General features: G+C 42.8%; 1 protein-coding gene and 1 long non-coding RNA gene across 2 annotated transcripts; one reads left to right on the top strand and one right to left on the bottom strand.

The window, feature by feature from the left end:
* Positions 1-145: 145 nt before the first annotated feature.
* PGK1 (phosphoglycerate kinase 1) lies at positions 146-20,396 on the bottom strand. The gene is made up of 11 exons (XM_082447428.1): positions 20,219-20,396; positions 14,321-14,371; positions 11,562-11,717; positions 11,303-11,447; positions 7,852-7,955; positions 7,090-7,209; positions 3,966-4,080; positions 3,534-3,713; positions 1,386-1,563; positions 1,009-1,107; positions 146-634 (listed from the first exon to the last, which is right to left on the bottom strand). Exons 1-11 carry the CDS (start codon positions 20,281-20,283, stop codon positions 594-596), a joined length of 1,254 nt encoding a protein of 417 aa, XP_082303554.1. The 5' UTR covers positions 20,284-20,396; the 3' UTR covers positions 146-593.
* A 135-nt stretch (positions 20,397-20,531) lies between these two features.
* On the top strand, positions 20,532-24,598 carry LOC309653136. Its single transcript, XR_014259009.1, has 2 exons — positions 20,532-21,962; positions 24,283-24,598. It is a non-coding gene; the product is annotated as an uncharacterized lncRNA (long non-coding RNA).
* The last annotated feature ends 35 nt before the right edge of the window (positions 24,599-24,633 follow it).

Below are 24,633 nucleotides of genomic sequence, written 5' to 3'. Positions count from 1 at the left end.
CCATGTATGAAATTAATAGAGATCTTTTTTAGAAAATCAAGAAGTTAACAGTTTAAGCATGTTACTTAGAAACATGGACGTAGATATCTGATCCCTTCCTCAAGATTCTGTTCTCACCCTAACAAAATATGACAGGAAAAAAATCCCAGTTTCAATGGATATTTTTATTATTTATTTAATAGATCACCAACTTCATCTCCCTCCTTACCAACAACTGGAATTTCATTTTGTTTCCATGCTGAGTGGTGAAACAATGACAAAGCTAATCAGAATAAGCTACTTCATAAAGAGAACTAAGCTAACACAGCTCACTTTCTTTTAACAGGCATAATACAAATATATGCACTCTAGAATGCAGAACGGTTTAGTCTCTAAGAAATTCAAATGGGATCTTGAAGAATGTAGGCAAAGCCAGGGTGCAGTAAAGGTGAGCTGAGATGCCGTACAACTGTTTAAGGGTTCCTGGCGCTACATCTCTTGGCCACTAGCCGAATCTTGACATAGGGGAAGATATTAGCTAATGCCAAGTGGAGATGCAGAAAGCACTAAGTTGACTTAGGGGCTATGCACAGGAACCAAAAGGCAGGAAAGTACTAAACACTGCTGAGAGCCTCCACCCCAGGAAGGACTTTACCTGTTTTTGAGAGAACACACACACACACGGTCAGCATTACTATAGGATCCACTAAGCCAGATCTGTCCCCTTCTATCCTCCCAATAACATATCAGCTCTTCTCTAGGATATATGGCCAGGAGTTAGGTAACTTTTACATTTTGGGTCCCAGGTCTACTAGAGCATAACCTCTTCGAGAATAAGTCTTCCCATTTGGCCCTTCCCACCTCAAATGGAAGCCAGGAGCTTTATTTGAAACTCCTCCATTTGTACTACCCAGCTAATGACTGCTAATGACAACACTATCTACCGTCTCCACTCCATTCTACTCACCTCTCACTGCATAAACCCCATCCTTCCCCCAAATAAGTCAAAAAAACATTAAAGAACCTCACCTTCCAGGAGCTCTAAACTGGCACCACCTCCGGTGCTCACATGGCTGACTTTATCCTCTGTGTTCCATTTGGCACAGCAAGTAGCAGTGTCTCCACCACCTGTTGAATGAAAGCCAAGTAAAAAGGGGAAAGGAGAGAAAAGAAAAAAGATTGGCACCAAAATTATAAGGCAATGTGCTCTCGAGCTCAAAAGGTAGCCGATAACCCCCCAAGTCCATCTCATTTAGAGGTTCCTCCATGAATTACATACCCATTTAGCTCTCAAGATTCACCTGGCACCAAGGAACCTAGGAAAAGTTAACCATTTCCCCTCTACTTTCCTCTGATCAGAATTCTGCCAGCTCACATTGGCAATAGCTTTGTACAGGACCCCTTACCTATGATGGTGATGCAGCCCCTGGAAGTGGCTTTCACCACCTCATCCATGAGGGCTTTGGTTCCTCGGGCAAAAGCTTCCCATTCAAATACACCCACAGGTCCATTCCACACAATCTGCTTAGCCCGAGCAACAGCCTCAGCATACTTCTTGCTGCTCTCAGGACCACAGTCCAAGCCCTAAGGGGCAGAGTTAAAAGAGAGGATGAAAGGATGAGCTACCAATAAAAGCTACTTAGAGGAGCAAATACCATACCTCCATCAAGACCAGAACTCAAGGCTGAACACCAGAGTGTCTTCTAGAACCAAAAGATACCCCTCATTCTTTAAAATTATAAACCTGTTCATATCCTTTATGGAAGATCAAGTCTAAGGGAAAACCTCAAAAGTTATTTGATAAAAACATTCTTAGCCACACTATTTTATGATTGTGTGTAACCAAATAAGTGGTTTTCAACTAGGGTCAATTCCGTCCCTCCCTAGGGAACATATGGCAATGTCTCAAGACATTTTTGATTGTGATGATTTGGAGATGGTAGGGGGTTGCTTCTGGCATCTAGTGGCCAAAGATGCCTTAAACCTCCTATAATGCAACAACAGCCCTCCACAACTAAAACTACCCGAGATGTCAATAGTGCCGAGGTTGAAAAACACTAAACTAGATCAGTGGTTCTCAAACGTGGTTGTGCATCAGAATCACCAGGATGGCTTGTTCGAGCACACATTTCTGAGCCTTACCCCCAGAGTTTCTGCTTCAGCAGGTCAGGGGCAGGGGACAGGAATCTGCATTTTTTAATGAGTTTCAAAATGATGCTGACGCTGCTGTTCTTTTTTTAATTTATTTTTGGCTGCTTTGGTTCTTTGTTGCTGCGCGCGGGCTTTCTCTAGTTGCCACCAGAGGGGGCTACTTTTCGTTGTGGTGCGCAGGCTTTTCTCATTGCCGTGGCTTCTCTTGTTGTGGAGCACGGGCTCTAGGCTGGCGGGCTCAGTAGTTGTGGCTCCCAGGCTCTAGAACGCAGGCTCAGTAGTTGTGGTGCACAGGGTTAGTTGCTCCACAGCATGTGGGATCTTCCCGGACCAGGGATCGAACCCATGTCCCCTGCACTGGCAGGCGGATTCTTAACCACTGTGCCAGCAGGCAAGTCCGATGCTGCTGTTCTTGAGACCACACTTTGAGAAACACTGCACTAAATAAAACCCACATGCCTATGAAAAGGAAAGTGATGGGACTTCCCTGGTGGTCCAGTGGTAAAGAATCCGCCTTACAATGCAGGGGATGCGGGTTCAATCCCTGGTCAGAGAGCTAAGATCCCACATGCCACGGGGCAACTAAGCCCATGTGCCACAACTACTGAGCTCGCACGCCTCAACTACAGCCCACATGCCGCAAACTACAGAGACCACAAGCTCTGGAACCCACGTGCCACAACTATGGAACCCACATGCCACAACTACAGAACCCACATGCCACAACTACAGAGCCCACGCGCCCTGGAGCTCAAGCACCACAACTAGAGAGAAGCCCACGCGCCGCAACGAAAGATGCCACATGCTGCAACTAAGACCCGACGCAGCCAAAAATAAATTAAAAAAATAAAGAAATCTTAAAAGAAAAAAATAAGAAATATGAAAGCTTAAATAATTCTAAAAAAAAAAAGGAAAGTGATAAGCAAACTAGTATGTCACCGTTAACAATTCTGTACAGCTATTAGAATGATAAAATATGGAGAACATTACAATCAGCTAAATAAGTCTTTAATATACACATAAATTTTTCCCTGCTTGCAATAATTATACTTGTACTATCTTAATGTTTTCATATGAGAAAAATTTCTTATACAGGTTTCTAGGTAGCAACATAATGCAGAACAGCCCAAACCATGGAAGTACATAGCATCAGCCCCAGCACACAGTCAAGTACTTAATAAACATTAAATAGATGAAGAAAGAGAAAACAGTTTTGCCCCCACATTACTAATGAAAAGTCTTAGCAGCAATCTGATACCACTGCTTTTCCCCATGGATTCTCCCTGAAGGAGGGTCTCACTCAACATTTGGAGCCCTTCTTTTAAAATTCCCATTGGTTGGTTGAATGAATGATACCAAAATGTATTTGTTCACTCATACTACCAACCACCCAAGTGACTCACCATCCAGCCAGCAGGTATGCCAGAGGCCACAGTGGCTTGGCCAGTCTTGGCATTCTCATCAAACTTATCAGCAGTGACAAAGTCAACAGGCAAGGTAATCTTCACGCCATTCTTCTCAGCTTTGGATATCAGGTCTTTGATGATCTTGGATCCCTCCTCGTCAAACAGAGAAGTGCCAATCTACACAGGAAAGTCAAGATGATGAAGATCAGCCTCTATACTAAGAATGTGATTACCTCACAAAGCAGACAGGAACAAAATACAACACAATACAAAGGAATAATTCAAAGACGAAAGAAAAACAACTTGCAAAATAAATAAAAATGGGAGTTTTTAGGGCTCATGTCAGAAGCTAATTTCCTTTTTAAATTTACATAACCAGCTATTTCTCATGGAGAGCTATTTCACATCCACTTGGCATTGGTTTCCTACCTCCATGTTGTTGAGCACCTTAAGGAAGGTAAAGGCCATTCCACCACCAATAATCATTTCATTGACTTTGTCTAGCATATTACTGATCAGCTGGATCTTGTCTGCAACTTTAGCTCTGGAAGGGAAAGCAAGAATCATCACCCAAAGAACAAACAATGGACTAAGGAACTGATATTACATAAAGCCTGAGTTCTGATATTAAGAGACAAGAACAGAGAAATGTCCCACAGAGTGACAAAAGTATTGGCTAACTTTGCCCTACGTTTCTCCAACCCAAAAAGCCAATCCATTACTAAGAAATCCTTTTAAGGTGTAGCTCTTGGCGAAGAAGGGCTTAGAAGACTTACAATCATCTAAAGAAATCACAAGTTCCAGATAGATCTATTTTGCCCCTTCTCTCCCCCAAAAAATCAAAGGGTCAAGATTGCTAATTGTACCTGAGAAAGATTGCTAATTGTACCTGAGAAAGATTGCTAACTGTGGGATCCCTGAGCTCCCTGAAAACTGTCCTAATCCTAGAGCAGGAACCAGATTATATACCAAATGAATATATACTGAGCAAAAATAGATATTCACACTCTTAGGTCCATGCTCAGTTGCTAGAACATTTGCTTTATGGCATTCGTTATTCTATTGGACCACTTGATTCAACACACTGATTGAGCACTTACTCTGTGCCAAGGTTCTAGGTCTCTGAGAAACATCACTGGGCAAAAGAGAAGATCCCTACCCCTTTGGAGCTTATATTCTAGTAGAGGGAAATAAGATAATAAACACAGATGTACCTTTCACCTCCGAGAGAAAAAAAAATCTAAACAAAAGAAAAACATTCACTTGAGGCACAACCTTTAAAATCTTCACATAAGTAATAGCTTGCCTTCCACAAATATTCTTATATATCTAAATCCCACTTAAATGAACCAATCACCTTGGGCCTATCTACCTCTTCATTCAATAAACAAGATGATACCTACTCTGTGAGAGGCCCTATGCTAGGATTTGTGAAATGGAGGTTCAAAACAATAGCGATGTGGGAGAATAGATGGAAAGAGACTATAGATATCTCACTTGTAAAGATTGGTCACCACCAAGGGTAAGAATGGATTAACTGTTTTATACAGAAACAGACACACACAGAAAGAGAGAGAGAGACAGAGAAAGAGGGAGAAACGAGACTCAACGTCTTCTAAAGAATGTGGGATGTTCTACAGATCAAATGCCCTGCTTCTTCAACAAATCAATGGAATGAAAATAATAATGAAGAAGGAACTATTATAGAATAAAATATACCTAACAACCAAATGCAATGCATGGACTTCATCTGGATCCTTATTCAAACAAACTGACTGTAAAAAGGCATTTCTGAAATGATGGAGAATTTCTGAATACAGACTGGGTATTAGATGATAGTAATAAAATTGTTAAATTTTGTTAGGTATAACACACGGTGGTTATTTAAAAGAAATCTCATCAGTTATGAGATGCATACAGAAGTATGAGAAATGAAATTATATGATGCCTAAGGCTTGCTTTCAAATACTCCTGACAAAAAAAAAGGATTAGAGGACAGATGAAACAGGATTGGCAAAAATGCCAATAATTACTAGAGCAGGGTGAGAGGTACCTGGGGGTTATTACACTATTCTTTCAACTTCTGTAATGTTTGAGCGTTTCCATAATAATGGGGGTTTTTTGCGCCATGCGGCTTGTGGGTTCTTAGTTCCCCGACCGGGGATTGAACCAGGGCCCTCGGCAGTGAAAGCACTGAGTCCTAACCACTGGACCACCAGGGAATTCCCAACACAACGTTTTTTAATAAAATGTAAAATCTTCCCCTAAATTGTTAATGTTCTAAGGAGACTACATTGCAAGAAAGATGGCAAAAAAAACCCCTCCACATCAACTTCCCCAAAATAGCTATTTTAGGCAGAGTCCAAAACCTAATCAAAACCCCTAGGTGGCACTCACTTCCATATTCCAGATCTACGGAAGGTTGGAGAACAAAGCCCAACTCCTAATCTCCAGAGAAGCAAAGATCAGAGTCTGACCTTTATAAACCAGTGCACAAGAGGGGCAATGATTCCAGGACACAGATAACAACCTATACCCACCTTAACTATTTTTAGGACCCTGAAACTGGGCTCATGAACTGGGAGAGCAACTATGCTATCTGAAATTGACACCCAACTCCTGAGTCAGCATTCATAGGGAAATGCTGAGTGTGTTCACTCCCATGGAAAAAAGAAGCCCCGCTCGTAAAAGGGTCAGGAGCATCTAGCCATAAAGAGGCTGCCATCTAGATAGCCATGCCAAGTGACAAGATCTTACCCAAGCAGTCCCAGGTCTCTGTCCCTACTTTATCACCTAAAATGTACCCTCCTAGCCTCTTGAGTTGCACTTCTGAAATTCGTATTTTTAACTAAGCCAGTAGAATATCACTATTCACAGGGTACCTTTCCCCATAGGAGAAAATATAAAAAGGTATGTGAGCTGGAGAAATGAGTTCCAAATGATATATTAAACACATATGAGGAGGTTTTCATATCTGAGAGGCTGAAGTGCTTCAAAAATCGTTAGATGAGCAATGGTGGATCTTTCCGATTCTTCCCTCCAGAGCCACTTTCTATCCTTTCCAGCCCTGTTCTCTGTCCCAGGAGGCTGACCTGAGTGGACTGCATCAAGGAGTTCCCTTGCCCTCTGACATCCAGCTAGGTTGCAGCCCATTGTGGGTAGGAGGGGGTACATCAGCAGGACATTAAAAGATCAGAGTATCTATTTCCCTGGCTCCTTCCCTGCTAGATGACTATCCCTACATCCCTTGACCAAAGGCTACGGTTTCTATCAGAGGGACCTCTCCACGCAACCACCCTCTCTGGATTTTGGTAACCATCCCTTTCCTTTTTCCCTTCAGGCCTAAGGATGGTGATGACTGTTGCCCCAGATTACTGTACTGTCCCTTCTGGGTTTCCCTAAACCCTACCCACACCTTTGTAGACAGTCCCTTTATTAAATTCTCCTCAGTCACCCAGTTTGATTGTGCTATCTGACAATAAACCACCCAAGTTATGGCCTACTACCAGGCAAAAACACTACTTAAAGCATGATCTTGAAGAGTTCTCCATACCCGCCCAGGATGGCCAGGAAGGGTCGCTCTGGGCTCTCCAAGGCCTTGGCAAAGTAGTTCAGCTCCTTCTTCATCAAAAAACCTCCAGCCTTCTCTGGCAGATTTACTCCCACCATGGAGCTAGAAATGAACAGAGACATTCAAATGTTAGGTCAATCCCTAGCAATTCTCCCAATTCTAGAGGCCATCTCCTTATCACTGAAAATATTTTCACTTTTGAGATGCCAGGCCACCACGGTTTTCATGCCCAAACTGCAACAAAACACTTAGGTACAAGATAAGGTTTTTGACTAATAATGCAGGGTCAAGGGGAACAAGTGAAAAGCAATGCCCTAAGGTAGAATTTAAGATACCCAATTAATAGTCTTCAGGCCAAGGCTTTAACCACAATAAATAATCAGCCAGGTGACGACAACAGGAAAGGATTCCTCAGTTTGCTTCCTACTGACAGCCTAAGATTCCACTCCCACAGCATTCACAAAGGGAGAGCTCTCCATGAAATATCCCAAAGTGAGACAGAGGAACATCTTCCTGAAGCTCGACAAAAAGCTCCACAATTCTCAACATTTGCTTTTATTTCCTCTTTAGATCGGAGATACTCAACAAGAACATCAGTGTAATTTGTAGCTCCAATTAGAGATAGAAGCCAAAAAGATCACAATATAATACAGAAATATCCAAAAGCAAGCCAGAGCTTGGGCTGCTCAAGTAAACAGAGAAATAATGCTCCCAGTTTGACAATGAGCAAAAAACTTTTAGTACCTGTGGGCTCGGTGAGCAGTGCCAAAAGCATCATTGACATAGACATCCCCTAGCTTGGAAAGCGAAGCTCGAAAGGCTTCTATTTTGGCTGGCTCAGCTTTAACCTGCAGAGAAAAACAAACAAAAAAAAGGAAAAACAACAACACAGGAAATGTTGATGGCTCCAAAGACAACTGTAAAAGCATTTCATACCAAGAGTCCTCTTCAACATCTATAAAGACCCTGAGTTGGTAGGATAGTAGGTTTTTGTTTTTTTTGTTGTTGTTTTTGTTTTATTTATTTATTTATTTATTTATTTTGGCTGTGTTGGGTCTTCCTTTCTGTGCGAGGGCTTTCTCTAGTTGCGGCAAGCGGGGGCCACTCCTCATCGCGGTGCACGGGCCTCTCACTGTCGCGGAGCACAGGCTCCAGACACGCAGGCTCAGTAGTTGTGGTTCACGGGCCCAGCTGCTCTGCGGCATGTGGGATCCTCCCAGACTCGAACCCATGTTCGAACCCATGTCCCCTGCATTGGCATGCAGATTCTCAACCACTACACCACCAGGGAAGCCCAGTTTTTAAAACTAGCAACAGGATCTGTTCTTTCTTCCTAATATTCCAGGTCTTTTGGTCATTTCTGCATGTTTCTGCTCTCCTCCACCTTCCCTCAAATTGCAAGCCTAAGATTCCTGAACCACAGCTTAACCCGTAATCACATCCCACTGGCCTCTCTCCAGCTCCTAGGACAAGACTCAAATTATCCTTCTCTCTCCTTATCTTGACTCATTTCCTCATTTTAACATATTCTCCTTGTAAAATTTAGGATTATACTTGAGTCAAGCCGCTGGCTACCAAGACCTTTCTGCAAAGGGAAAAAGGTCCTCATATATATTCCTCATCAAAGCAACAAGGGCAGGCTGGAACAGAGAAGACAGATGGAAACATGACAACAGAAAAGGACCTCAGAAACATTTTATATAATAGCAAAAGGAGATAATTCATATAGCCTTCCCTGGAAGTTAGGCATCTGATAAAACAATACACTTCTACAAAAAAGAAAGAGGAACAAAAAGTAGAAGTAAAACATAGGGCTTTGAATGTTGGCTAACTATCCAGGGATAATACCCGCCCCCCACGCTCCCATAGGGGAAAGAAAGCAGGGCGGCAAGATGAACAGAGTCTCCAGTAGGAAACAAAGCAAAGATGCACAGGAAGCCAGATAAGAGGGACATGGCAGAGAAGAGCACAAAACAGATGTTTCTTTCAGTCACTGTCCACTCCCATTCTCCCATGTACTGAGAAGAAGGAGGCTGCCACAGATAACAGGTGCTTTCCTCTAATGAACCAAAGAATGCAGGGGCACTAATGCTAAAACTGAAGACTGTAGAGCCCCCATAATCTCTTTACAGTGGAATATCATCTGCCACTGGTGACTGCAAGACAATGTGTGTAGTAATGAAAACACTGCCCAAATGGCAGGAGACCTGGGTTCTAGGACCAGGTCTGACGCTAATTTACTGTGTAACCTTTGTCAAGTTGTTCTCTGCCCCTGAAATCTTCCCATCTATTAAAAAGGGAAGATAACCCCTCTATTTAAGAAGAATTGTTTGAGGAAAAATGAGACAAATTGAAAGCTCTTCATGGAAAAGGTACTATAGAAATTAATAGTAAGAAGAACCCATTTCTCATTTTTGATCTGCCAATAACTAGAAGGAAGAGAATGCTCCTAAAAAACCAAAGCAGGCACACTGGATAAAGGAAAAATTTCATGCCCTCGCTTTGTTTTTATCCACTTTGAACTTATGGCTGGCTCCCGAAATTTCAAGGCATGGAAAGCCACTGGACACTAAATGTAAAGTAAACTAACTAAAAAAGACATAGACTAGCATAGTTGGTTCATCACTTCCTGAATAAAAGGTTTTGCCTCAATTTGCCAGTTGCCTCCTGCCATTTCTAAGCCCGAGCGTCTAGCAGGTTGAGTTTCAGTCTAAAAGGGCACCAAATTTTAGGTCAGCATTTGACTCATACTACTGTAGCAAGACCATGCCAAAGGCAAGATAAGGCAAGACCAGAGCCTGCAGTGCTAAGAAAAGAAACTGCTTGAAAGCAGGCACTGCGATGACCTTAAGAAATGTCAGAAGTACAACGGGAGGTTGAGACGCTAGCCTCAGAGCATCTTGTTCCACAAGATACTAAAGACCTTAAGAGTGGAAAGTACTTAAAGGGTGCTTTCAGCTTCCCTTCTACCAATAGGCAAATTCCAAATCATCTTCAAAGAGCCAGCTTTATCATTTAATATTTGAATTCTGGTAGTCGGTCACAGTAATCTATTTTATGGGTTATCTATGGTTGCCTTTTTAAAAAATTTTTGTTTTTTTCCCTATGGTTGCTTTTGCACAACAATGGCAGAGCTGAATAGTTCCAACAGAGACCATATAAGGTTGTGGCTGACCGTATGGTCCGCAAAGCCTAAAATATTTATTGTCTGGCCCTTTACAGAAAGTTTGCTGATCTAATGGACTGAGCTCTATGTAAGGCCCAGCAACGGTACCACTACCTCTAACTTTAATCAAATGACTGCCTTTCTGAGACCTAGGTTTTTTTTGAAAATACGATATCTGTACTTCCTTAAGAAGAAATTCAAAGATGCTTTACACTTCTTAAGAAAAATGTCTTAAACCCAAGGCAGTATCATCATGACCATCATTTACCCAACTACAATCAAATGTCCCAAATAGTCCCTTTCCACTTGACTTAGGACAGTACTTTTTCTGCTCACATGATTCTTTTCTAAGAAAATCCCAATGATATCAAATTTAATTTAGTGTGTTAAAAGTACCAAGCTCAAGCTTTAAGTTAATTCCCCTTCTAAATAAAAATACAGATTGTCCTTCCATAACACACCAGGGCTTGTTGCTTAGAAAAACAGTTCCAGCCTTGACAAACAAAAAATCTAAAACTGGCTCTGCTGGAGGAACACCTGGTGTATCATGGATACTCACCGCCATGCCCCCAGCCAACAACCACCTGTGAATGTCTGCTCTCAGCACTTGGCAATCACAGCCTCCCCCTTTGATAGGATATAATCACATACTATTAGAAAAAACAATCTTCATGTATCACAGGCCAGGTGTGTAACAAAGGGACAATTAGAAGCAGCATGTTCACCAAATCCTCGTACACCCAAATGGTGTTCACGTATTTTTCCAAGGTATTTCAAAACTACTTGAGCATGATGAGGAGGGCTTCTGGGATGCTGACAATATCCTATTCTCTGATCTAGGTGGTGGTTACACAGGTGTGCTTACTTTGTGATAATTCATCAAGCTGGGCATTTGTGCATTTTTAATCGTATGCTGTACTTCAATAAAAAGCTGTCAAAATAAACATGAGCTTCCTCTACTCTTCAATCACAGTCTCTTATACACTCAGCCCTCCTCACCTCCACTAATGTCAAAATCACAGGTCCTACCTTGTTCCCAGAAGCATCTTTTCCCTTCCCTTCTTCCTCCACATGAAAGCGAAGGTTCTCCAGCAGGATGACAGACCCAGCAGCTGGGTCAGCACAAGCTTTCTCCACTTCTGGGCCCACACAGTCCTTCAAGAACAAAACATCCCTGGAGAGAGCACAACATGGAAAACACTTGAGCAGTCGGAAAGTTAAGAACCAATAACAACATGCTTGACAACATCTGTCACAGAGTCCACCAGCACCAGAGCCTGAAACGTACTTGCCCAGCAGAGATTTGAGTTCTACAGCAACTGGCTGCAAGGAGTACTTGTCAGGCATGGGGACACCATCAGGCCGGCCCAGGTGGCTCATAAGAACAACTGACTTGGCTCCATGGTCCAAGCAGAATTTGATGCTTGGAACGGCAGCCTTGATCCTGCAACCAAAAAGAGACAACAGGTAGAGTAAGGTTACTCCTAAGAATTAGTGGGAACTATTCTATTCATGGTCTCATAAAACATAAAGCCCCCTTTCTTCTCCAAATTCCTTCAGATCTACTGTCAACAACTCAGCGATGGTCCTCAGGTCCATGTGCAGAGGAAGAAGTTAATTAGGATGTCAACCCTCCCCCTAGGATTATACAATCTCATCATGTTTTGCCCCTTGTGCAGAAAAGAGTTAATATAGCAGGACTGAAGCTGCTATCTTCAGAAGGACCTGCTTGCAAGGTTGGCCCTTAGCTGGTATCTGGGAACTTGGCTTTTGAAGTGGTCCCTCAGTTCTCTGACAAGGGCTGCTCACAGTTCCTAGACTGTCTGTACAAACAAGGTGATTTACGCTCAACACTTGCTTCCCTCTAAGAGGAATTTTGGTAGTTGCTGGGCAGAGGGTGCCTATGTGATCAGCTGCCAGTAAAAATCTTGGGAGCTGAGTCTCTAAAGGGCTTCTCTGGACAGAAACATTGCACGCAATTATTGCATTTTTCACTGCTGGAGAAAGGAGCACGCTTGGTGTGTCCCATCATGAGAGGGAGAAAGCATGGAAGCCCATGCATGGATTTCTCCAAATTCTGCCTGTGTCTTTTCCCTTTGCTGATCCTGTCATGCATCCTTTCACTGTAATAAACTTTAGCAGTGAGAACTATATGCTGAGTCCTGTGAGTCCTTCCAGTGAATCACCAAATATGTGGGTGGTCTTAGGGACCTCTGAAACATCCTAAGTGTTCGACTGTGGAAGAAATATAAAATTCCCAAATCTTGAAACCATTACAAGAAATTTGGGGAAAACTGAAAAACATGTAACTTTTCTGCACCCGTTACAGATCCTAAGTCACTTTTTTACGTAGGTAAAAATAAATACATTATATAGAATGTGGTTTACATAATGCATCGCATTTACTAAATTATAGTTTAACCTAACATTTATTAAACCTCCTTTAAACACTTCAAATTTTTGTTACAAACCCAATTCTAACTTTCCATTCTTGGCAGTCTTTAAGAAATTAAAATTGATAACAAAGAAAATCATTTATTTATTCAACAAATATTTATTGGATGCTTCTTTTGTGGCAGCTACTATATCAGATTCTGAGAATACAATAGTAAATAAAATAGTCTCTGCTCTCATAGAAGTGGTAAGAACTATGGAGAAAATAAATCAAGGTAGGGGAACAAGAATGACTGGAGAATAGTGGTGAAGGGGATTTTAGAGAGGGTGGCCAGGGAAAGTCTCTCTGATAAGGTGATATTTCAGCAGAGAATGGAATAATAAAAAGCCAAGTTATGTTTCTAAAATATCTTATGCTACTTGGCAGATATAGAAACTCATTTATACCAAATAAAGAAGAAACCTTCATCAGGTACAACGTTTGCCCAATGAAACCAAATTAATCTTCAGGGCTATCCCTTATTGGCCAAGTTCTATTATTTCTAATGCTTCATTTTGTTAATCAACTCCATGGAGTTCTGAAAATGAAAAGATCTACTCAGACCTGTTTCTCTGTTTTTTACTTATAAAATACCTTGATAGGCATATTTCCAATCTTTTATGTGTGCTACAGAAAATAATGAAAGTCAAGAAGGGTCAGAGGTGCCTTGTACAAAGACCTTCCACTATGGTGCAGCAGGGATGTGCTTGGCAAAATGCCAGGCTCTATTCTGGGGCCAATATCTGAAAGTGTTCTGGGTCTATACCTGCACTGTACTATATGGTAGCCATTAGCCACAGGTGTCTCCTGAATACTAGAAATGTGGCTAGTCCAGATTGGTATGTGCTGGATCTCAAATAATACCAAAAAAGTTAAATGTTCCTTTGATTAATTTTTAATTGATTACATACTAAAATGATTATTTGGGGCTTACTGGATTAAATAAAATGTATTATTACGTTCACCTGTTTTTTTTTACTTTTTTAATGTGGCCACTAGAAAATCTTAAATTACATGTGGCTCATATTATATTTTTATTAGACACTGCTGGTCTATACCATTGGAACGTACCTTTCCAGCTCAAACCTTTCATTTAAAATTTAAAATAAAAACCTTCTTTTACAATCTAGTCAAAAGCAAGAGCAATACTATCACTTAAAATTTCTGCTTCTGAATCTAGGAGCCAAGACATTTGGAGCAGCCTAAACTGACTGAAAATATTACTTCTGAAGTCTTTTCCCTTAAATCAAAATTCTCGAAAACTGATTTTATCGGGGCCAGCTAGAATAGGGGCTTGTAAAACTACATGCACAGTTCTTCATTTTGCAAGGGAAGCCAAGTAACCTTAAACCTTTATATTCTTTAAAAATGCATAACCCCAAATTCTTCAAATTTAAAAAAAATGGGGGGAGAAAAAAATCACTTTCTTAAAATGATTTTTTTCAATTTCTAAATTCTCATAAGAAGGCAAACCAGATGGTGGGTTGTTGAAAGCCAAGATCACATGGCTTAAGTTGCCATAGTTCTACAATAAGGAAGTAAAACCATTTCATCCCATATACTCAGACCCAGGTACATCGTAAACCTAGCTCAAGGATTAGCAGGGACATTACCTCTGGTTGTTTGTTATCTGGTTGTTCTTCATAGGAACATTGAAGTCCACTCTGAAAAAGAAACAAAGTGTTGGGTTCAGAGCCATGATCAATTTTTCATTCCCCCAAAGATTAGGAGAGAGACTTTTAGTGAACCAGTTAAATAAGCTGGAAGTTCAAAAGTCACCTTAAAAATAATCAGCAGTATCAGAAGATGGTGATTAGCCATGGGGAGGAGGGTGGGAGTAGTGACTGGGATAGGACACCAGGGGGAGCTTCAGGGGTTCTGGTAACGTTCTCTTTCTTGACCTGGGTGATGAATGTGCTCCTTTAGTGATTGCTCTTTGAAGCTTATGATTTGTGCCCTTTTAGGTACGTATCTCATACTTTTTAAAAGAGAAATTTTAAAAAATAAAAAACAACTTAAATCACAGGAACTAGCCCTGAAGACCAGGGAAGCTAAAGCCAGTTCCATCTAAAAAGATTTCTATGTGGGCCCAGCATGATAGTATCTAATAAGAGTGGCAGCTGGAGGAGTGAGGGGTTATAGGGAACACGTCTGGATTTTGATTCCTTTGATAGTATTTCTGGGTTCTAAGGAAGCAAACATTACTCAAAAGAAAAAAATTAATTGGAACAATAAAACACGTCAAGAGAATATCATTCTTTTGGGAGAAAGGCTGGGACCTCGGGACCAGAAAGAAACCCAGTATCCAGGACCAAGTTCAAACAGTATCCTTCAAGCAAAACACAGACAATAACAAGAAGATAGCCTCTTTCTAAAAGCCTGAGAGGACACTTTGCTGTACACCTGAAACTAACACAACATTGTAAATCAACTATACTTCAATTAAAAAAAATTTTTTTAATTAAAGAAAATAAAAGGCTTAGAGGAGAGGATGGAACATGTGACCCTGCCCACCTGACAAACAGGCAATTAGAAAAGAAATGATCCAGATAGCACAAGCAGGAAATTCCCTGGCGATCCAGTGGTTAGGATCCACTGGTTAGGACTGCTGGGGGCCAGGGTTCAATCCCTGGTCGGGATCCCACAAGCCACATGGCACAGCACACGGCCCGAGGGGGGGGGGGGAGGGGGAGGGGTGTGGATAGCAATTTACTGCAGTCTCCTTTCTTACCCAACAGATTGCTGCTTTACCATTTTTAAGAACTGATCATTCCTTCCCCCTTCTTGCAAACTCCTTAGAACCTCAGGCTACTTCAATCTGACTGAAAACGATGTGTGATAGCTATTTGTAAGGTGTAAGTTTTGCCTGCCAAGATCCTTTTTAAGTGATTTTTTTCTCATCTCTAGAATGGGGATGATACTACTATCTACTTCACAGTTATTGTGAAAATTAAATGAGTTACCGATTTGCAAAGTGCTTTGGAGAGTAACTGATACACAGTAAGTGCCATAAAAGTGGTAGCTATTATTATACATGCTAAGGCTTCTCCAAAACGTGATTCTGTGATCTAAAAGGCAGATCAACCATTACTAAAAACAGCTAGCAACACGCACTAAGGGACTACAGTGAAGGTATGACCTAGTTAAAAAGACTGCTGCCATGTTTGACCACAAAGCTCCATCACTAGGCCTTCCTCTCTAAGGCTGAGGCTTGGTAGACAATTACAAAATCCTAGACCTACTAAGAAGACCACCAATTTCCTATGTCCCCTAGGTCTGTACTCTAGTTCACTGAAGAACAGCTTTCCCAAAGGTGAGTTGAAGGACTACTTCTGTATTCAAACATTTTAATTAAAATCTTAAAAAAATAAAGGCAGTATGCCTCTAAAGAAAGAAATACAGTCTACTTAATTTCAGGCTACTCGATTCTGATTCTAAGCATCTTCTTTAAATATCCTGAACAAGGCCCCTGCCAGCCTTAAAGTGCATTCCAAAGAGGACAGAGTATCCCATTACCAAGAGTCATTTTCTCCCACCCCCTGCAGCCTCCCAGAAGGCCCACATTCAAAAGGGCTAATGGCAAGGGGCTGAGCATAAGCCACCCTTGCAGTGCTGCTCCCTACCCCCAAGCCCTGACAGAGAGGAAGTTCTTTGGAAACATTCAAGAATCTCTCTCATCTATCCACGCTGCCATGGCATAGCTTACTGATGAGAATTGGACTTGTATTCTCTTCTCATTGCTTGTGGAATATCTTCCCTCATCATCTCCTAGACTCTCAACAACAGGTCTGCTTTTAGCTTCTCCTGTCTAAGGACTCCACCACAGAAACTGCTCTGACCTACACATTCCACTGGTTCTGTGTAAAATCTGCACCCCTTCCTTTTCCACTTCCCTTAAACAATCCCGAGCTTAGCCTCAGGCACAAAGTCAGATATCACTACACACCAATCATAATGGCTGAAATTAAAAAATGACATCAAACGCTAGTGAGGATGCAGAGCCATTGAGCACTCATATACTGCCAGTAGGAATGTAAAATGACGCGGCTGCTTTGGAAAACAGTCTGGGAATTGCTCAAAAGGCTAAGCATATGACCCAGCAATTCCACTCCTAGGTGTTTACCCAAAAGAAATGACAGCATATGTCCATACCAAGACTTGTGAACAAATGTTCAACATTCACAGAAGCTTTATTTGAAATAACTCCAAACTGGAAACAACCCAGATGTCCTTCAAACTGTGGACCATCCATAGCATAGACTACTACTCAGCGATACAAGGAATGAACTATTGATACATGCAACATGGATAAATCTCAAGGGCATTATGCTGGGTGAAAAAATGCCATCCCAAAGGGATATATACTGTGTGATTCCACTTATATAACATTTTTGAAATAACAAAATTTTACAAATGGAGGAGAGATTAGTAGTTACCAGGGGTTTAGGAATGGAGTGAGAGAGGCCACGACTCTAAAGGAGTAGCATGAGGGAGATCTTGGCAGTGCTCAAACAAAACTAGTTTTGTATCTTGATTGTGGTGGGAGTTACACAAATCTACACATGTGATAAAACAGCAAAGAACTATATACTTTATTCCAATGTCAACTTCCTTCCTACTCTTGATATTGTACTATAATTATGTAAGATGTATCCAATGAAGGAAACTGGGTGAACACAGGACCTCTCTATACTATCTTTGCAACCTCCTGTGAATGTATATAATTATTTCAAAATGAATCTTAAAAATATTAATGTAGTTGTAATAAAGATATCAAGACTATCACCTGAAATCGCAGGAGTCCAGGCCCAGTTCCATTAAAAGCTCTCAGAGGAACCATTCCCACCCTCGCTTTACTGCCTCTGACTACAAAATTGGGGTATTATGGCTCCCTTAGAGACTTTTTCTCCCCTGCTCTCAGTTTTTCCTCGCTGTTTCTTCTTCCACTACACCAAGGCTGTTGCTTAACAAGTTACAACAGGTTAGGGAAAAAATAGTGAGGTTTAAAAAAATGGGAGGAGGGAGAGAGGTGGGGGAGAGCAAGCAAAAGGGAAGCGCTTCACAAGTCGGCAAAGGAGTAAGACTGGCAACCTATGAGAGGAAAAAAGGAAATGACATTGCAAAATTAAACAGGAAATTTACTCAAAGGGCTATAAAGTCAAATGGAGTCCTAAAAAACTGAGGTAGAACCTGGTAATTAGCCAGTCAGAGATTTCCAGCTATCTGAAGTTCCCTCAACAAATCAGTCAATTTCCCTTGGCAATTCAAAGCAGGGGCCCGAAGACTCTACAAACATCACAGCTCCCTTTTGCAAGACAAAGAAATGAGGCAAGTGAAGCAGCCACTACTCCGGAGGCCCCACTTCCGGAACACTGCCAGCAAGCACCACATAAAGGCAATTGAGACAAAAAGAAATTTGAGCTGACGAGGCATGGCTGCCTCTGTTCTAGAGCTACATTAATAATCTGAGAAAAAAGCAACGTCCTGTTCTCAGGCCAAATAAGTTCTATCCAGATTACAGGGAAAAATTATTGACTGCAACCTTCAGCGGACAAAGCTCTATTTTAACCTGTCCCTATTCACTATGTCCAAGAATTTAGAGAATCTGGTTGGTAGCCAAGGAGACCCAAATTCTAGTCCTGGCTCTACCACCAACTTGCTAGTTCAGTGACCTTGGACAGGTCATTTTCCATCAGCAAAACAGGACTAGCCAATCATTTCAAGGCTCAGGGTTAATCTGTGTTAAATGAAACTTTAAGACCTTGGGCAGAAACATATTTCGTATTAGGTCCAGAGGGAGAAAAGATAAGCACCTCCTCTAGTCTCACTCCCAGCCAGCCCAGATAATTCCTCAAGCCAGTTTCCCTGGGAAGAGAGGAGATAAAGCCCAAGACTGCAATTGTAGGAAGGTAGCCAAGATGATGCCCCACCTCTTGTCTTTCAGCTGGTGCCTGCATCTGGAAAGGTCAGCCTTGAGCACAGTGGAGACGGGAGGAAATCACTAAAATCTAAGATCTAGTTGCATGCCAATGTCCACTTGTCCTGTTTTTCATAGGGTCTATCCCCCTTCCTTAAGAGCATCTGAGGAGTAGATAGGGCCCTTATCTAATACTAGGATGGCTATGATTCCTACTTTGTCCAGATTGCAAAGGACTAGGTGATTTAGCAAAAGGGGGACACCAGGTGTTCTTCATGGCCATAAGCCATTGAGTTCTTTTAATTATTTCCATAGCAGGGCAGAGAAGGCCAATTGCAAACTAATAGTGGCCATAATGAAATTAGAGGGAAGGGGAGAGCTACATCAACTTTTAGGGTGTCCATACAGTTCACTAATTCACAGTGCATACCTTCGTTTAAGCCTTAGGTAAAGGGAGATCCCCTACTGCTTTCTGCATCCATTAATATGCAAAAGTTGCCCTCTCTTGAACCAGCCCAAATTGGGAAAGGGGCTGGATCACATCATGCACATGCCTGCCCATCAATCAACCACTTCCCTAAAAGGACAAGACTACACAACGCTATCAGTGCAAGCCCTTATGGCCCCCACAAAAGCACCACCCTTGGATCCTGTCAAGGTCAAGTCCATCAGTTACATACCTAAGTGAATTCCTGCACTTAGCTCCTGGCATGCACGAATGTACATGTTACAAAAAGGATAAATGTAAAAGCTCCACACATTATACTAGTTAATTCTGGCTAACAAGGGAAAAGCCATGTTGGTAAGTGACCAGGAATCCACATGTTTGGAGTAAAAGACCCCAAAGCGCATGGGGAGCCTTCGCCACTTCTAATATCCTGCTTCTCTAGCCACCTGTGGGGGTGAGGTTAGAAAACAGCAAGAATGAGCAGCCACACCCTTCTCTAGCATTACCCAGTATGTGGCACAATCCTGGTGCAAAACCCATGGCCTGTAGTCCAAAGACACGTAGAGCGGCAGCGGCCTGTTACATAAGCCCTGCAGGGCCTCCTTCGGTGCGCCCACCCCACCTCTCCCTCCCACCCCCAACGCTTTAGTGGGTTCTACTCCTGAACAACGAAATCAACATTCTCTGGGAAAGATGTCCTTTTGTGCAGGGCCATTTCTGATTTGTCTGGGATGGTCTACGGTGGTGGGAGAAGGGAAACTAACCAAATGACCTTTCAAGGTCCCTTCCCTGGGGGTCTAGGGATCTGCAGGCTAAGCATCACATCCCACCTCGCCAACCGGGAACTGGAGGCGATAGAACTGCCTTTCAGAAATAAGAGAAGAGAGCAAAATGGATCCCTGCAATCTGAGCCCTCCCTGGGTGGATCCACCCCCGCAAAGGGCAACTTCGGCTCACTTTTTGGGTTGGGGAAAATGAGGTTAGAAACCGTTAAACCCGGGCAAAGCTTCAGCCACAATGGTGGGCAGCCCAGTCCTGCAGGGCTAGGACCCATGGGGCCGAGACGAGGACTAAAGGCCACTTTGGGCAGGAGGGAAAGCAAGTCGGCCCCGGCCGAAGAGGCTGCGGCAGAGTCCCGAGGATTACCTCATGATGACCCGCTTTCCCTTCACGTCCATCTTGTCCAGAGTCAGCTTGTTAGAGAGCGACATCTTGGCAATTCAGCGGCAGCGAGAGGCCGAGGGAAGAGACTGTGCAGCGACAGCGGCAGAGACTGCAGCCGACTCGCGCTCGGAACGCGTGGAAAATGCCGAGCGCCTAGCGGACCCGGTCGCCCCGCCTCCCACCTCGCCCCGCCCCTTTCCGGCCGCCGCACCCTGCTCGCCGGCCACGCGGGCAGCTATAGGACGCGGCCCGAAGGCGCCTGCGTGCTGCTATTGTTCCAAGGCGCTGTCAGTCTGCGAGGGCGCTGGCGGGACGTGCTGCTGCCGTCTGTCACGTCCGGCACGCAGCGAGCCGCTGGGAACCTTCGTGACCAGAGGCGGGAGGCGGTGCCGCCGGGCCCGCAGGTGGAGGGAAAGGGAGAGGTTGGCGCCGAGGGGCGGACGTGGAGAGAGTCTGAGGTTCAAGGCCGCCGTCTCGGTCCCTACGGCCGCGCCCAGAGCAGCTGCAGCGCCGCGCAAACCCACGACAGCCTGGGGAAAAGCGCCACCCCGCACGCACCCCATGGAATTGCCCGCAGCCGTATCCGGATAGATGCAAGTGGCAGCTCCTTTTGGAAAATTTCTGTTTTCCTGGCTCCCCCATGATGGAATTTTCCGTAAGACTGCTAAGGAGCCTTTAAGAATTGAGACCTCTTAGGAGTTGGGAAAGGCCCTGGTTCCCCCTGTTCCCCCCCCCTCACCTTTTTTGTAATAAGTACAGTGTAATTGTTTGGTTACGACTTGAAGCTAATGGCAAACGCTTAGAGCATTTTTCATATATTAACTCACATTGCTCACAAAACTCGCAATCCTCATTTTACAGATGAATTAACTCATGTACAAGGAGGTTTAGTGACTTGCTTAGGGTTTCAGATCTTGTAAATGGTGGATTCAAACCTAGGCAGTTAAGATGTAGAGTCCATACACTTACTTAACTATAGTATAGTACAAACAACCATTGCTCAGAACTAGGCACTCGGGTCCAACATGCTTACAGAGTTGGCTGGAATGAAGTAATTTGAGTCAGAAACAAAAATTTCCCACATGGCACTCAAGGTCCAGGTAAGATGTAGGAAATATTAATTCATAGTGCATTGGTATTGAGACACTAGTTCAAAGTTATGAGATAAGCATTGGTTTCTTTTAATCCTGTCAATGTATATTTGGGAAATCTTCATGGAGTTACTTCCAACTGAGTTTGCATTTGAGGCCCAGATGGGCCTTCTGGCCTCCCGGTGATCAGCTCTGCATATATTTAGCGCTTATTTCACTCCGCCTGGGCTACTGTGGTAGTGGGAAGCAATTCCTTTTGGATAAGATAGAATAGCAACCAAGGGTGTCAGCAAAGAAAGCAAAACAAGCATACAATCTGACACACTGAATTTAATAATACTTCCCAATTATTGAGTGCTTGCTGTATGCCAGACACTGTGCTAAGGACTGAACGTGCATGACTCATTTATGACTCACAAAAGCTTTGAAGTAGGTACTCTTATTATCTCTATTTTACAGATGAGAACATGGAAGCTCAAAAAGATCAGAAAGCTTTATCCACTACAGATCTGAAGCAGCATCAGAGATGCAAAGATCCTAAAATGGGAAAGAGCCTGAGACAATATAAAAAGTCCAGTGTTGCTGGAAAATAGAGTGGAAGGAAGAGAGGTCTAAAATTATACCGGTGAGGCAAGGTAAGGAGAGACCAGATCCTGTGGGCTTATAACCATGATGAAGATGTGATTTTTATCCTAAGAGCTATGAGAAGCCATTTGTTGCAGTCACTGTTACCTTGTATTCATGATATATAAAGAACTCTCAAAACTCAATGGTAAGAAAACAAACTCAATTTTTAAAAAATGGTCACAGGACTTAGACACTTCCCTAAAGAGAATATACAGGTGACAAATAAGCACATGATAAAATGTTTAATACCATTTGATATTCGGGAAATGCACATTAAAACCACTATGAGGGGCTTCCCTGGTGGCGCAGTGGTTAAGAATCCACCTGCCAATACAGCGGACACGGGTTCGAGCCCTGGTCCGGGAAGATCCCACATGCCATGGAGCAACTAAGCCCATGTGCCACAACTACTGAGCCTGCACTCTAGAGCCCACGTGCCACAACTACTGAACCCACACACCACAACTACTGAAGCCCATGGGCCTAGAACCCGTGCTCCACAACAAGACAAGCCACCGCAATGAGGAGCCCGCGCACCACACAAAGAGCAGCCCACGCTCGCCGCAACTAGAAGAAAGTCCGTGCACAGCAACAAAGACCCAACGCGGCCAAAAATAAATTAATTAAATTAAAAACATTTTTAAAAAAACCCACAATGAGATGCAACTTTATATCTATTAAGATGGCTAAAATAAATATAAAAATAATAATACCAAGTGTTAACAAGGATGCAGAACTCTGCACTGGAACTCTCCTACATTGCTGGTAGAAGTGCAAAATGGTACAGCCACTCTGGAAAACAGCTTGGCAGTTTCCTATAAAATTAAACCTATACCTAGCATATGACCCAGCAATCCCCCACCCAGGTATTCACCCTAGAGAAATGAAGATTTATGTTCACACAAAAACCTGTACATACATGTTTATAGCAGCACAATTCATAATTGCTCAGAACTGAAAACAATGCAGAAGTCCTTGAATGGATAAGCAAACTGAAGTATGTTCATACATTGAAATACTGCTCAGCAATACAAAGGAATGAACTATTAATACAAGCAGCAACTTGCATGAACCTCAAGGGTATCATGCTGAATGAAATAAGGCACACTCATGAGTTTCATGGTGTGTAAGATTCCAAATGTATGACAGTCTGGAAAAGGCAAAGCTAGAGGCATGGAGATCAGATCATTGGTTGCCAAGGACTAGGAGCCGGTGGAATAGGTGACTACAAAGGAGATGCATGAGGAAGATTTTTGTGGCAATTGAACTATTCTGCATTCTGAGTGTGATAGGGGTTGCATGAATCTATACCTGTATTAAAACTCATAGCACTGGCCCCCAAACAAAATAAGTGGAAAAAAAGGAAAAGCTCTACAGGCCAATATTGCATAACTCAAACAGAACATCTACCAGCTACATTCAGCCCATGAGCTATGAGGTTTTAACCTCTACTCTTTAGTTTGTAGTGCTCATATTAAAATACAGCACCTCAAAATAATCTATGGTGTTAGAAGTCAGGATAGTGGTTTCCTTTGGGGAGGAGGAGTGGTTAGTGACTGACGATCCATATGAGGGCTTGTAGGGTGCTGATAATGTTCTATGTCTTAATCTGGATGGGTTAGGGTAACCAACCATCTAGTTTGTCCAGAACAGAGGGGTTTCCCAAGATGCAAGTCTTCCAGTGCTAAAACCAGGACACCCCTAGGGAAGTTGGAACAGTTGGTCACTCCAGCAGTTATATGGGTATGTTCACCTTGTGAAAATTCATTGAGCTGTATAGTTGTGATTCATGCACTTTTCTACATGTGTGTTATAAAATACTTTGCCTTCAACTGGGCACAGATGAGGTCTGATTAGCACAGGGTACACTAGAACTGTTATTTACAATAATGTAGACTTCTATTAACTCAACTTAAGGTTGCATTATCATTTTTCTCAGTCATGCCATAGAGCTAAAGCTGTGGTAAATTAAACGTCTCAGATATTTTTCACATGAACTGCTTTTTGGACATGGCAACCCTTTGCTTCATTTATACAAGTAATTTCTAAACTTAGAGAGAGGACTTTAGATTTTTTTTCCCCTATTAAAGTTCATCCTGGGACTTCCCTGGTTGTCCAGTGGGTAAGACTCTGCGCTCCCAATGCAGGGGGCCCAGGTTCGATCCCTGGTCGGGGAACTAGATCCCGCATGCATGCTGCAACTAAGAGTTCGCATGCCACAACTAAAGAAGTCTGCATGCCATAACTAAAGATCCCGCATGCCACAACTAAGACCATGTGCAGTCAAAATAAAAAAATAATAAATAAATAAATATTTTAAAAATTCAGGGGCTTCCCTGGTGGCACAGTGGTTAAGAATCCGCCCGCCAATGCAGGGGACACGGGTTCAATCCCTGGTCTGGGAAGATCCCCCCCACATGCTGCGGAGGAACTAAGCCCGTGCACTACAACTACTGAGCCTGTGCTCTAGATCCCGCAAGCCACAACTACTGAGCCCGCGCACCTAGAGCCCGTGCTCCACAACAAGAGAAGCCACCGCAATGAGAAGCCTGCGCACTGCAACGAAGAGTAGCCCCCACTCGCCACAACTACAGAAAGCCCGCACGCAGCAATGAAGACCCAATGCAGCCAAAAATAAATTAATTCATTAAAAAAAAATTTCGGAAAGCAGCAGTGGAA

Source organism: Balaenoptera physalus (genome assembly GCF_965194825.1).
Source record: "Balaenoptera physalus genome assembly, chromosome: X".
Classification (NCBI taxonomy): domain Eukaryota; kingdom Metazoa; phylum Chordata; class Mammalia; order Artiodactyla; family Balaenopteridae; genus Balaenoptera; species Balaenoptera physalus.
Note: the sequence above shows the minus strand (reverse complement) of the source record. Positions and strands in the feature narration are given on the sequence as shown.

What these genes read in the sequence shown, in the direction of transcription:
- PGK1 (XM_082447428.1), bottom strand. Translation starts at nt 20,283, where the DNA reads ATGTCGCTCTCTAACAAGCTGACTCTGGACAAGATGGACGTGAAGGGA. An exon ending in TTCCTGGCCATCCTGGGCGG is followed by an intron (nt 4,081 to 7,089) that starts GTATGGAGAACT and finishes TTTCCCTTCCAG; the next exon opens with AGCTAAAGTTGCAGACAAGA. An exon ending in CAGTTTAGAGCTCCTGGAAG is followed by an intron (nt 635 to 1,008) that starts GTGAGGTTCTTT and finishes TCTCAAAAACAG; the next exon opens with GTAAAGTCCTTCCTGGGGTG.